The sequence below is a fragment of the Crotalus tigris genome, unplaced genomic scaffold (assembly GCF_016545835.1).
Source record: "Crotalus tigris isolate CLP2741 ecotype Arizona unplaced genomic scaffold, ASM1654583v1 scf7180000017749.438534, whole genome shotgun sequence".
Lineage (NCBI taxonomy): Eukaryota > Metazoa > Chordata > Lepidosauria > Squamata > Viperidae > Crotalus > Crotalus tigris.
In genome coordinates this window covers 115,033-128,649 of record NW_024096613.1, presented here as the reverse complement: position 1 = coordinate 128,649, position 13,617 = coordinate 115,033, and the positions used below count along the sequence as shown (strand labels likewise).

Here is a 13,617-nt window from a genome sequence, read left to right as displayed (position 1 = left end):
AAGTTTGGGATGGAGATCAGCATGAGCAGAAGTTTACAGCTGGAAATCTCTAGCTTGCTTCCAATTATGATTACAGTCATCCAGTGACATGGAACCAAACTGTGGTGTGGCCTTTGGATCATACTTCACAGAGAAGGACACAATCTGTGTTACTGCTTAGAATGAAAGCTCCTTCTAAAAGCCAATTCTATACAAAGCACTAATAGGTAGGAAAGGAAAAGCCATCTGACTGAAAATGGGTTCTGGCTTAATAACTCTTAACAACTTAAGGGCAAAAGCATGAACATAATTTAATGCCCTACCTCACCCCCTGCTAGCTTGGAGCAAAACTCCACATTTGTCTTCCGATATAAATCTACATCCATACATTAATAAGAAACTTGTAGTATTTTAAAACAAGCAGGAATTGCTCTTCTATAGCTAAGGAGTTTGTAATTGCTACTCCAAAATATTTCAGACTTGGGCATAAATCTAGAATTTAATACAAACCTGATCTACAATGTTATTTGAGTAACTGAAATAGTCTCATTCAAAGACATTTTTACACAGTAGTTCTGCATCACTTTATAACAATTAGCTCCCCATCAGCCAATATTAATAGCAAACTTTCTGCTTTCACTCCAGACTGCTGCAGTTCTGAAAGATAAACTATACTTGAAAGTCAAACAAGTTTCATTTCTCCTCGAAGTCGGCACTAATGCATTTAAAATAATTAGAAATTTATGAACCAGAATAGTTTCAGCTAATACACTTGTGGCCTGCACAAGGCATTCCAAATCCTACTTTATGATTTTCAAGGGCATAGAAAGCACAAGCTGTTTATGACAGTAGAAAATTCACTACCAGTTTTCTACTTTGTAAGAAAAGAGTTTGAGTTCATTTAAGACATCTAGTCCCATGGAATAGTGCTATAATTCATCAAGGAAAATGTCAAACATCACATATAATTTGTCCCTCAAATCATTTCCTATTTCCATTTCCTAAACCTAAGTCCCATTACTTGGAGCTTGCTTATATAATTACTTTTGCATGTAAAAACTAAATTGAACTTGACTTAACCTGCATCTGACCCACAACGTCCATACCAGAAACATCTGGGCATGCATGTAGGCAGTACAAAATATTATACTATATTTATATAGTTCCTTTGAGCTATTCTAAAGAGCAGCACATTACTGCAAGAGAACATGCAAAACAAATGCACCTGCCAAATTATTCTGTTGAATACCAATTGTATCTTAGATGTATTAAGATGTTTTGACTATCTTCCACCAGACCAAAAGCAAAACCCACATGAATTATGGACCAAGTTAACAAAAAAGAAAAAAAAATCATTTACAACCTACAAAGCATATTCCGAAGACAACCATTATATTGAGTAACGATCTCTTAAGCAAAAAAAAAAAAAATTACTAAGGAAAAAAGACAAACTATGTCACTATATTTATGAGACACCTGGTCTGTTTTGAGTCATTGACATTAAACTATTTTCCCCTTTTGGTGCCTTTGAGTTAGCATTGACCCCTGGAGACTACCTATAGAGGTCCCTGCAGTTTTCTTGGCAAACTTTTCAGAAGCGATTTGCCACTGCTTGCTTCCTCTGGCTAAGAGTATGTGACTAGCCCAAGATCAGCCAGCTGGCTTTGTAACTAAGGTGAGACTAGAACTCACAGTCTCCAAGTTTCTAGCTTGGTGCCTTAGCCACTCTATCACACGTGCTCTGTGAAAAGAACATCTGGTTGATTCCAAATTCCAAATCATTCCTTTCAATATATTTTCATTCACCCAATTCAGCAATACAATTTGAAAAGCTGATTTCATTTGCCAAGGTAGTGAATGGTACATAAGCCCACATCCAAATCAAGCAAAGGACTGAAGTCTATCATCTTTATTTTTAAGAATGTTTCTTAATTCCAAAATTCATGGAAATAGAGATATTAATCTGTAACATAATAGTTTAATAAGTTTGATTTTTTTTTAATGAAAATGGACATAAGAGGACTCACAAATACCATACTGGGGACAGAATGGAATGGGATAGCATGGAATACTGTTTGCCCAAACCTTGTTCACCAATTGTCCAGGGGAATTTTAATTTCAGAGTCATTGCTTTATTTCATTAAAGGAATTTCTTCAAGGGGTAAGTAAAAACCATCTTCAAACTTAAAAACTATATCAGTTTCTGCTCTGTCTTCCTGAGCAGAAGCAGCAGCTCCTTTTAATTCTCTCTCCTCACCCTTATCCAAACAGTTGCTTCAAATAATTGCTTCCTGAATCTTTCCTCCCTTCTTTTCTCAGCACTCTGGTGTGTGTGTGTGTGTGTGTGTGTGTGTGTGTGTGTGTGTGTGTGTGTGGTATTCTTAGGTTAGTGCAAATGTGCAATCCCGCTAAAAATGATTGCTTGTTCAGTTTCGCTGAAGTAAATTTGAAGATATTGAAAAGAAATCTAAAAATAAAACTAGTGCCTGCAACACAAGAGAAAAAGGATGGTGGAGTTTATCCAGTTCTGTATTTGTTGAAGAAAATGAGTTAACCAGACAACTTTAGAGGAAGAGCTGATTGAATTTATATCATGTGTAGGAGAATTTTTGCTGAATATACTCAATTCCTGGATCATTATAAAAGGGAAAAAGGAAGGGGGAAACCCCAAAAGAAACTTAAGCATAATGAATTAAATTTTCCAAAGGAAAAATCTTCCTTTAGATTAGAAAAATCTAATGCCACCATTAGAGATTTAAACCCTCTTGCTTTAACTACGGAACATTTTTTCAGAAACTCTAAAAATAAAACCACAAGATTGGGAAACATGGGGGTGATAAAATTGAAGGTATCTTACTAAAGGCCTTGAAATAGAATTACAATTTAGAAAACACACTGTAGGAATCTACTTACTTTCAATTGAGTCCACAAAGTAGAAAATTTAAGTTTTGTCCTTCCTAAATGCATTCCCTCAGTTAAAAATGGTAATACCTTTGCTCTGAGCTATGGCAGGTGCTCTACATTTTTCTTCTACTAGTTGAAATAATTTACTAGTTCAAACACATGTTTGTATGCAGCTATATTTTTATAAAAAGATGGGATGGCAAAATTAATGCCTGCAAATTTATCAGTCATGCAAGTAAATTCACAAACATACATACTACAAATTAGTTCCACAGATAATCATTTGAGAAGCACCAACAGTTGAAGTGCATCTTATGATTAACCACAGGTTGTGGAATAAACTACAACTAACTACATTCATACAACATACTAAGACAAAGTTTGCAGATCACAAGAACTAAGACTTTTTTTCCCCTAAAAGCTCTCTAATTGCCGAGGAGCACTTGAGTTGACCTAGAGCAAAAGAAGATAAGTTTTTGTATCTTTAGCCTCTAAGAAGAGGCAATATTGTTAAAAAACATGACTTACGTACTAAAGGAAGACCTGGAATTTTTAAGGCAACTATATGGCTAAGATTAGTGGAAGCTGACTTTAATAATATATGGAAATTTTTCTTGTTTATGAAGTGAGTAATATATTCATATAAGGTCCTTTTAGCCTACCTTAAGCCTGGGTTGGCATCTTCTTCCCTGGCAAGTGCTCTGTGCTGTTCCCCAGGTGACTTAAATCTTTAATTACAGTTTGATTAATGTTCTTCCTAGTCATGAAGTTTTTAAAGGTAAAGGGCTTCTGTTAAGAACCATTTAAGAAAAACAAACCAATCGCTACAATATACAGCTCAGAGTTGTTTCAAACTGTGAGATGGGGGACAAACAAATCTGACAATAAATAAATTTGATAACAACACGGAAGCAATCAGGCTGGTTCATTATTCCAGGCAATTTCTTTTGGTTCTGTTTGCAGAACATACAAGCTATAAGTTAACCACCACACTGTTGTCAAGTATATTGTAGCTCTCCTACCCCTAATCAAGGTGTTTAGCTTATAGTTAAATAAGTTGTATAAAACCAGAAAAGTGGGTTTAATTGACTAATCATAGGAAAATTAACCAAGTTACGGCTGACATGTGACTATAGCCATAGCATGGCCAGGCTAGGCTGTATTTGGCCAAGCTAACGTGAATGTTAAAATAGAAATCTGCCAGGTTTGCAGTATATAGTATTGTATGTTTGGAGCATACACATAGTATGCCATATCTGGAGCAAATTCAGTGGATCTTATTTCAAAGTTTAAGAAATCTGCTGTGTTTCTTCCAGCTTTTCTGATTGGTTCATGTTTAGTTACTACTTCCTTTCAAGCAGTGAAAAAGATTCCCTACCTTTCTTCACCCTGTATAGGTTCTGCTTGTTGAGCTTCTCTGCATTCCCCTTGGTGAATTGGTTCCCCTTCTTGCACTCCCTCTCCTCCCCATTGCTGCTTGCGCTGTTCAAGTTTTTGGGACCAGTCACTAAAGCCTTCATCTTCTTCCAGTTCTGAGGTTCTAGAAGGCTTCCCATCAATCCTGGAACATGAGGGGGAAAAAAGGATGTTGAACACCACCAGGTTCATACAGAAAGTAATGAACGTTGTGTCTATTTATGTGCAGAATACAGGTTTCTGTTCCTAATCAGAGTGATATGCATGGTGGCATTATGACTGCCATGTTGTACTTGAGTTGCAATGCTGTCTGCAAGTACACAAGGGCAGAGCTTGCCTCTTGATGCTGCCACATGCCTTCATTACTTCCTCGCCCTTGCTCCCCTCCAAAACATTGATCTTCCTAATGTTAGAAATTATTCTTTAGTCCCAAAATGTAGCCTGGTGATATATTGCATAAGCTAAGCCCACAAATCATACTAAGACATTTGCTTTATAATTAACATTATCATTTTAAGGGAACATTTCACAACTTGGTTTCTTTCAGAAACATTGGGATTTCCAAAGGTATCTACAGCAAGCTACAATGAGACCAAAATGAAAACAGGTATGATGACATCGTCACATAAATACAGCAAGTATGCTTGCATCCCAATATCTGATACAGGTACATAGGTCCTTTACTTGTATCCCAACATCTGATATGGGTACATATGTGGAACATGACACATGTTTCACCATTTTCCCTGTCCCACAGTTATCTGAGGCATCAGGAAAATGTAAAGATGGAGAAGAAAGACTGTCCTCTACATTCCAACCCATTTCTGTTCCCTCACAATGGCACTGGGATCAAAGAAAAGGCACTTAATGAATCAAGGATGCCCGAGTCACTTCTACATATCATTCAGAATTGAAAGTAAAGGAAGGGAGAAAGCCATTTATGTTCAGTATATTTTGTGAACTCAGCCATTGTGATCTGTAAAGCATGGTTTATGGTGTTGTATAAATCAATTAAGTGTAATATATTTGGCATCCCTTTGTTAAATCATGATTTAGTGTGAAAACTAAATCTCAGATAGAAGATTCCAGAAGGCAAGGAGGCCACAAACTTTGAGGCTGGATTTCTTACAGCAGGGATGGCTCAGAGCAGAACAGCCTCTTAGAAATTGGACTTGCCCAAATGCATAGGAAGAGCGAGGAATGAAGACTAAAGGGTCTGGGACTGTGGGAGCTGTGTGGTGTAAAAGAGACTGAGGGGAATAAAGCTGGGCATGGAGATGAAATAATTGCATTGGGGAAGGTACCTTTGACATTGACATTTGAATAATATCAGCAAGAACTGGATCAAGAATATAAAAAGACACTATCCCACTTTTAAATTTGCCTCCGGATGAAAAAGGAGTTTGCTCTTAAATAACAAGCAGGTCCAAATTCTGCCTTTAAAACTTACCAACAAATAGCCTGTCAGTGGACTTCTGAGTGTTCCCTAGCAAGGTCACCAGAAAATTTTCCCATCACTAAACACTAATTCACACAGACAATTAAAATTGAAGCCAGCAAATCACTTGATACATTTGCAGGAGGTCATTAGAGCTGAAATGCATGTTGTGTGTGTGTGTGTGTGTGTGTGTGTGTGTGTGAGAGAGAGAGAGAGAGAGGGGGGGGGGGAGGGAGAGAGATGGTAGGAGGGAGGAAAATAAAGAATGACTCTTCTCTTCCATTCATTAATAAACGAAGAGAGGAAAGAAGCTCTTAAACGCAACTGGCCAGAGTCCAGCAATTGGCCTTCAAAATATATAGACTGCATTCCAAACTTATGATCCATTGAAATTCAGTACAGAGATGCACAAGTCTCTAAAACATTGTTAACTAAAAGGGAGATCCTAGTATGGATTACAAGCAAATGGAAGAGAGCATTGCTTTATTCTTTTTCTAATTTCCTCTCCTTTTTAACACTGAAGTTTCCTTGTCCCATGGAGCAGAAGGACTGGGCACCTCTAAATTGAACCCAGTTCTATTAAGGATACCATACAAATGTTACATTTCTAAATACAAATATACATGTAAAATGAAGGAGGAAAACAAAGAGAGAAATGAAAGGGAATCAGTTAGCAATTATTTCCTTCTCAGGTGCTCAAGGTAACCTAGCTGAAGAATAATTCAAGTCTTAGCCCTCATTTGACTCCCTATCATATGTTTTAAAACAATCTTTTAATTAAAAATTAAATAAATAGAAAACTGCCATACTGAAAAGATTAAGTACCAATACACAACATTGCCCATGTTTAAGAGAAAACCTGTAGGAGAAAAACAAGCAGAGTCGGGTCCAGAGTTAACCAGGTCATCACCCTGGAGTTATTACATTCCCATACACAGTCTAAGTACAATCCCTCTTGAATTTTGTTGACCTTTATCTACTGTCAATTTAGCAGTGAGCATTAATTGGCCAGATTATTGTGTATAGGCTTGAGCAATAAATCTTCTTGACTGCATCTTAACATATAGTCCTTATTCTTTGCACCTGACAAAACCTCAGAACCCCACAGAAGCACCATTGGCTTGCCTAGAACAGTGTTTCCCAAACTTGACAATTTTAAGGCATGAGGACTTCAACTCCCAGAATTCCACAGCCAGCAACGCTGGCTGTGGAATTCTGGGAGTTGAAGTCCACATGCCTTAAAATTGTCAAGTTTGGGAAACACTGGCCTAGAAGATTAAACCACCAAATGTTCACTCTGTGGGGTGTAATTTAACACAACACCTATCTGCTCAAAAAACAAGACAAAAAGAATCTAGAACAGGGGTGTCAAACTGCCAGCCCACAGGCCAGATGCATCATGCCAAAACCGTACCCACCCCAGCTCCGGCAATGAGGAAAAAGTTGTGACACATCGCAACACATCATGTGACGTTGCGAGCTTGACACCCCTGATCTAGAACATAGAGAAGTTGGGATGAGGCATTTCTAGAAGTAACATCCCCTGTTTTCTTTCTGTTCAATGGAGAAAATTCATGGCATGTTCACAACGGCAGTCTTTTGTTAGGAAAAAAATTTAACACTGCAGCTACAACTCACCAATGTGCCTCATGGGCCATAAAAGATTATCTACCTTTTTTTTCTAATTCAATTAGATGGGACAGTCTTAAAATCAGCTTGCAACATTCTATTATATATACCAATTTCTTCCAGGCAGGTGGGGAGTATGGATTTTTTTTTTAAAAAAAAAAATCACCTTCAACACCAGTTTAATCAATAGAATTTTAAAACACTGATTTTTATGATGCTGGAAGAAATAAAAAGTGACCCTTCTTTTCTGATAAGGTAAAGCAAGTAATTTATTTGGGGTATCAAAGGGATGTCTCAGCATCACTTGATATTTTTATCAATATCCATGAGTGAATTAAATTTTTCAATTAGAAAGACAGTTTTAATGATTTATTTATTTGATGTATAGTCCACCTTTGATTTAGGAGCTTAAGGCAGCACACAGAATACCCCCTCATTGTATTTTGTTCCCACAGCACCCTTGTGAGGTAGGTTGGGTTGAGAGAAAAAGACTTTGGAAAATTGCTCAAAATATCTACTTTCCCCCCACCAAATGAAGAATGTAAATTAATTTGAAACCTGTTGGGAGGGGCTAACTTGGAAAAGGAATTGAAACTGTCATTTCATAGGGGCAAAAACAGAAAAAATACTGAAGAGATTTAGAATCTATTCTAAAGAGGATTTTTATTGGAATTTTAAGTCTGAATACAAATTTAGCGAAGTATTTTTTTTCCTCCTTAATGTAATCAGCCAGGTGCTCAGGAAACCACAAAGACATGGAAACAATACACACTCCCTTACTTGTGTCCAAAACATTAGCTCCAATACTTAGAAGTGACTAACTTCTAAACATGGAGATCAGTACAGCTTCCCTCAGCTCCATGTCTGCCGGATTTGGGGATCTACCACTCCCATCAGCCTTGGTCGTCAACACTGTTGTCTTTAACTAGGGAAGTTGTAAGCCAAAACATCTGGAGAACATCTGGTTGTGAATGGATCTTTGGAGTAAGAAACTAAGTAAGGGATGTCAAGCAAAGGTAACCTGGACCTTCAGGCAATTTATGATAGTTGTGTTTTGGAAGGGGCTATGTACAACAACACAGCTTACCAGAAGTGGATGAATCATTCTAAAGACGAGTTGAATTTACTGAAGGGGAGGGGAAAAAAATCTGTATTAGCATCCTGGCTTTTGAAGCCAGAATCACAGCTGCAGAAATGGCTAGGGAGCAGAATGAAACCTATCAAGCCCAATGGAAAAGAAAAGAGAATTTTGTTTTTTTCTGAAATAATTCCTTGTTTGTATTTTTTTTATTAACCTCTCCATTGCCACTAGATATCAATGAGGCTTTGTTTTCCAATTGGATGATGTCTCAGCAAGCAGATGGCTTAATCCTAGCCAATGAAAAGTTAGGAGTGAGAGAAGCCCTTCTAATGATGGACTGAAACGTGTGAAGGAGTACTGCCATGTACACCACCATTCAGTTTCCTTCGGCCACTGCTGTCCCCTGGGCCAGCTCTAGCTAGGTTGGTGAAATGTTTGCAGGGAATATTTGGCAGGCAAGTCAAAGCAAAATAATGTCCCTCCTATTGTCCACTTTTTCAATCAGTTTCTTTCCCCTCCAGGTTCTTACCTTCTAGTGAAAACATCGAATCTCTCCGTAAATGAAGCTCCCACAATAAATGGGATATAAAGCTGTGCAAAATTTAAAAGAGGCGCTTTGCTTCAATTATACTTCAACTGGAGCACCTTCTCTAGGTCCCCACTTCTGAAGAACAAAAGTAGAGCTGCTAAAACCAGCATTCAGAAAAAAAAAAAAAAAACCACCTCTACCAGCAACTGGTAGAGAAGCAACTGGCTGACAGACTGCCTTGACTGATATAGACTTTGCATTACAAAGAGCTTTGTAAAAAATAAAGTTGGGATGCCTCCCACTGATCTAGTGGAAAATATTGGTTTTCAACAGTGTTTGTGGCTTATTATGCTCTGCTCTGGGAGCTTTAGGCAGGAATCTCTCAGAATCTTCATAAAAATCAATATATTTTAATTAAGTAAGGCATACATAGATTTGTCTATGATTTCTACCAACAAATATACAATAGACATTTTCATAATAAACTAGAAAACTAGTAAAGAGATACTTTATTAAGATTAGTTTTTATATTATGCACACTGATGTAACTGGGACTGGAGGAAAACATGAGGAACGGTTGCTGGAATTAGGTATGTCTAGTTTAATGAAGAGAAGGACGAGGGGTGACCTGATAGCAGTGTTCCAATATCTCAGGGACTGCCACAAAAAAGAGGGAGTCAAGCTATTCTCCAAAGCGCCTGAAGGCAGGACAAGAAGCAACGGATGGAAACTAATCAAGGAGAGAAGCAAGCTACAACTAAGGAGAAACTTCCTGACAGTTAGAACAATTAACCAGTGGAACAATCTGCCTCCAGAAGCGGTGAATGCTCCAACACTGGAAGTTTTTAAGAAAAGATTGGCAGCCATTTGTCCGAAATGATGTAGGGTTTCCTGCCTGAGCAGGGAGTTGGACTCGATGACTCCAAGGTCCCTTCCAACTTTATTATTATTATTATATCGATCATCGCACAGTCAGCCAGATGTTCAGACTGGATTTGGCATTTTGTCTACCTATCGAGTCCTTACCCAGGACCTGGGATAGGCAGATGTGGATGTTTGATGGTATTACAGATATCGTCGCAGGATGGAAGCAGTTCCTAATAAGGCCGCCTTTTGCAATTGACTAATAGCAAATTTGGCAATGCCAATGGTGTTCAAGTGGTGCTCCAGTTGTTTTGGGATTGCACCCAAGGAGCCTATGACTATTGGTACTACCCTTGCTTGCTTTTGCCACAGTCTTTCTATTTCTATTTGTAGGTCTTTGTATTTTGTTATCTTCTCCAGTTCTTTCTCTTCTATTCTGCTATCTCCAGGCACTGCCACGTCCACTATCCAGACTTTTTTGTCTTTCTTATCGACAATTGTTAAGTCTGGGGTGTTATGTTGCAGGTGCTTGTCTGTTTGAATTCTGAAGTCCCAGAGCAGTTTAATTTTATCATTTTCTATGACTTTCTCTATTTTATGATCCCACCAGTTTTTGCTTACAGGCAAATGATATTTTTTGCAGATCTTCCAATGCACCATTGTTGCTACTTTGTCATGCCGCTGCTTGTAATCAGTTTGTGCAATCTTCTTGCAACAGCTTACCAAGTGGTCTACTGTTTCTTCAGATTATTATTATTATTATTATTATTATTATTATTATTATGGATCATCACACAGTCAGCCAGATGTTCAGACTGGATTTGGCATTTTGTCTACCTATCAGTCCTTACCAAAGACCTGGGGTAGGCAGATGTGATGTTTGATCTATTACAGATATCGTTGCAGGATGGAAGTATTATTATTATTATTATTATTATTATTATTATTATTATTATTATTAATTGCCCAAAGTGGAAGATGCTGAGCAACGATAGTGAAAATGCTTTGTGGCTTGTCTTCCATTCTCCTATTGCTGTCTCACAACCAGTTTTGAAGCAATCACTCTGGACATCTTTTGGAGAAGGCTGCCACTGCATCCTAAACCTCAGGTAGCAGCTCTTCATTTCAAGTAGCTGAAATATCTAAGGGTTTTGGCACTTCTGAAGTGAAAGAAATAGAATAAAATGATGAGTTTGCAGTGAGGGTTCATTCACACACCTTCTCCAAAGTATATTTGGGATCTTTGTTGCTAGGATCCTCAATTATTAGTTTGAGCTACTGGACAGTCTCCTCCAAATCCCACTACCAAATGAATTTTAGCCAATGGCTACAAGATAAGAGGGCCTATTTGTGACTTGCTGTGAAATATCCTCCCTAAAGAGGCCTGCCTGAAAATCACTCACTGTCTTTTTAGCAACATAATTTTCTTCTTTCCCCAGGCATCTTACATATAAATATTTATAAGTATTTACAATTTGTAAATAACTAACAATGTATGGCCATGTACATAACATTGTAAAAAATTGTCCAGCGAATGGCTGCTCTAAACCAAGTTGGGAGAACTGACAACCCACCAAGTTGACCAATACGGGCCCATTAATTAATGCAGTGCATTCTAAAGCACTTGCATGGAACATCACAAAATATAATACAGGTACAACTTACAACCACAACTGAGCCCAAAATTTCTGTTGCTAAGTGAGACATTTGTTAAGTGAGTTTTGCCCCATTTTACAACCTTTCTTGCCACAGTTAAGTGAATCACTGCACTTGTTAAACTAGTAACTCGGTTGTTAAGTGAATCTGGATTCTCCATTGACTTTGCTAGTCAGAAAGTTGCAAAAGGTGATCACATGATCCCAGGACACTGCAACTGTCATAAATATGCCAAGCATCTGAATTTTGATCATATGACCATGGGAACGCTGTAATTTTTTTAAGTGTGAAAAATGGTCATAAGTCACTTTTTTCAGTGATGTTGTAACTTCGAATGATCACTAAATGAAATGCTGTAAGTCAAGGACTGTATTTATTAATCCCATTTATACTGACTGTCTGGTTGATGGTTGCTACCTGATTTATCACACAGAGCAGTCCTTCCCCAACCTGATGTGCTCCTGTCCAGAATTGGCTATGCTGGGAATTCTAAGAATCTCTTATATCCCTGGTACAGTCTTCACTAGATTTGGCAAGTCAAATTTAGAGAAAGTCCATGACATTCCTGAATAGTATTGTATTCAGTAATATTACTGTACTTAACTTGTAACCTCATGAAATTGATTCATTTGTTCTGTGCTGTGCTGGCATAATATGCAGATCATGTTTTCCTGTTTCTCAGTATAAAATTGTGTGTGTGTTATTATATGTATTAAATTAATTTATTCCTAGTAAGACGCCTACAGATTTCTTTATCAGCCACCTATTCATTTATAACTGATGATAGCTGATGGACAACTTAACATTCAATCATTATGTTTAAAAATTGCCTTTTAGGTCACAAACCCCCCTCAAGGCAGCTGGGAGGCAAATCTCTGCAAACAATAAATGCACAAGTTAATCCCACTGACCATGGTAGTAGAAAATAGCATCCCTATTTTCCATTAAAAAAAAAAACAATCAACAACTGCAGTCCCCACAACTATACAGGGAAAGATAAGGCTGAAAATTTGAGGGTTTTCTTAAAGGCCTACACCAAAGGAAACAGATGAACATCAGTTGATAATGAGTTCCAGAAAGCTGGAGCCACTGAAGCTAAGTATCTATGCCTCACACATGACAACTGCCTGTTCTCAAAGATAGGGGACTAAGGTAGTCAGGTTGATAAGGATAGTCCTTCAGAAAACTAGACTTTTCTCCAACTAAAGCAGCATTTTAGCTGAGCATTGACAATATTCAGACTCCTACGAGTCAATGCCTAGTGAGAAATCCCAGTTCTGCATTAACTGAAATTTCTTAACTTCCTTTAAAGCATTACAGTAGTTCAGTCTGACTCTCATTGCTCCATTGATATCCTAGACACAGACTTACTTGCTTTCTTGTACTGCCACTTCAGAGGTGCTGTTCAGTCCTTCTTCTGCCTGGGACTTCAGCTGTCTTTCACGTTCCCTTCGACGTCGCTCCCTTGCAGCTTCCTCCTCATCCTCCACACTCCATTGAGCTGTCAGCCTACCAATCAGAGAGAAAATATACAGATACGTACTTAGTATTTGCTAATGTTTCTGTTCCCAAATCCTCACCAGAAACAAGGGGCACCGGAAGGAAATTATTCTGTCAGGAAACAAGAAACATTTGATACATATAAGAACAGCTACAAATATTTCCATGTTCCTCACCCTACCCTTTAAGCCAGGGGTCTTCAACCTTGGCCCTTTTATGACTTGTGGACCTCAACTCCCAGAATTCCTCAGCCAGGCACGCTGGCTGAGGACTTCTGGGAGTTGAAGTCCACAAGTCATAAAAGGACTAAGTTTGAAGACCCCTTCTTTAAGCAGTGGCAAAGATCAAGCTGAGATCCCAGTTGGCAATCATGGGAGGTGGGGGGGGGAATGAACCATTCAAAATCCGATTGCATGTGGGGCTAGCCCTAATACAGGTAGTCCTCGAATTATGACTGAAATTGAGCCCAAATTTTATATTATCAAGTGAAACACCTGTCAAGTGAGTTTGGCCCATTTCGTGACTTTTCTTGCCACCGTTGTTAAGTGAATCGTTGCATTTGTTAAGTTAGTAACATGGTTGTTAAGTGAATCTGGATTCCCCATTGACGTTGTTGGTCAG

The 13,617-nt window shown here is 38.2% G+C and overlaps 1 protein-coding gene across 4 annotated transcripts in view; it reads right to left on the bottom strand.

The window, feature by feature from the left end:
• The window catches only part of LSP1 (lymphocyte specific protein 1), a 105,186-nt gene that overhangs the window by 24,374 nt on the left and 67,195 nt on the right, over positions 1-13,617 (bottom strand). For 3 of the 4 annotated variants that reach the window (XM_039340459.1, XM_039340460.1, XM_039340461.1), the window contains exons 2-3: positions 12,868-13,005; positions 4,262-4,444 (exon numbers count right to left, since the gene is read on the bottom strand). In XM_039340459.1, coding sequence (XP_039196393.1) covers positions 4,262-4,444; positions 12,868-13,005 — 321 coding nt within the window. The remainder of the gene's footprint in view (positions 1-4,261; positions 4,445-12,867; positions 13,006-13,617) is intronic. The other variant, XM_039340463.1, reaches the window with a different exon arrangement.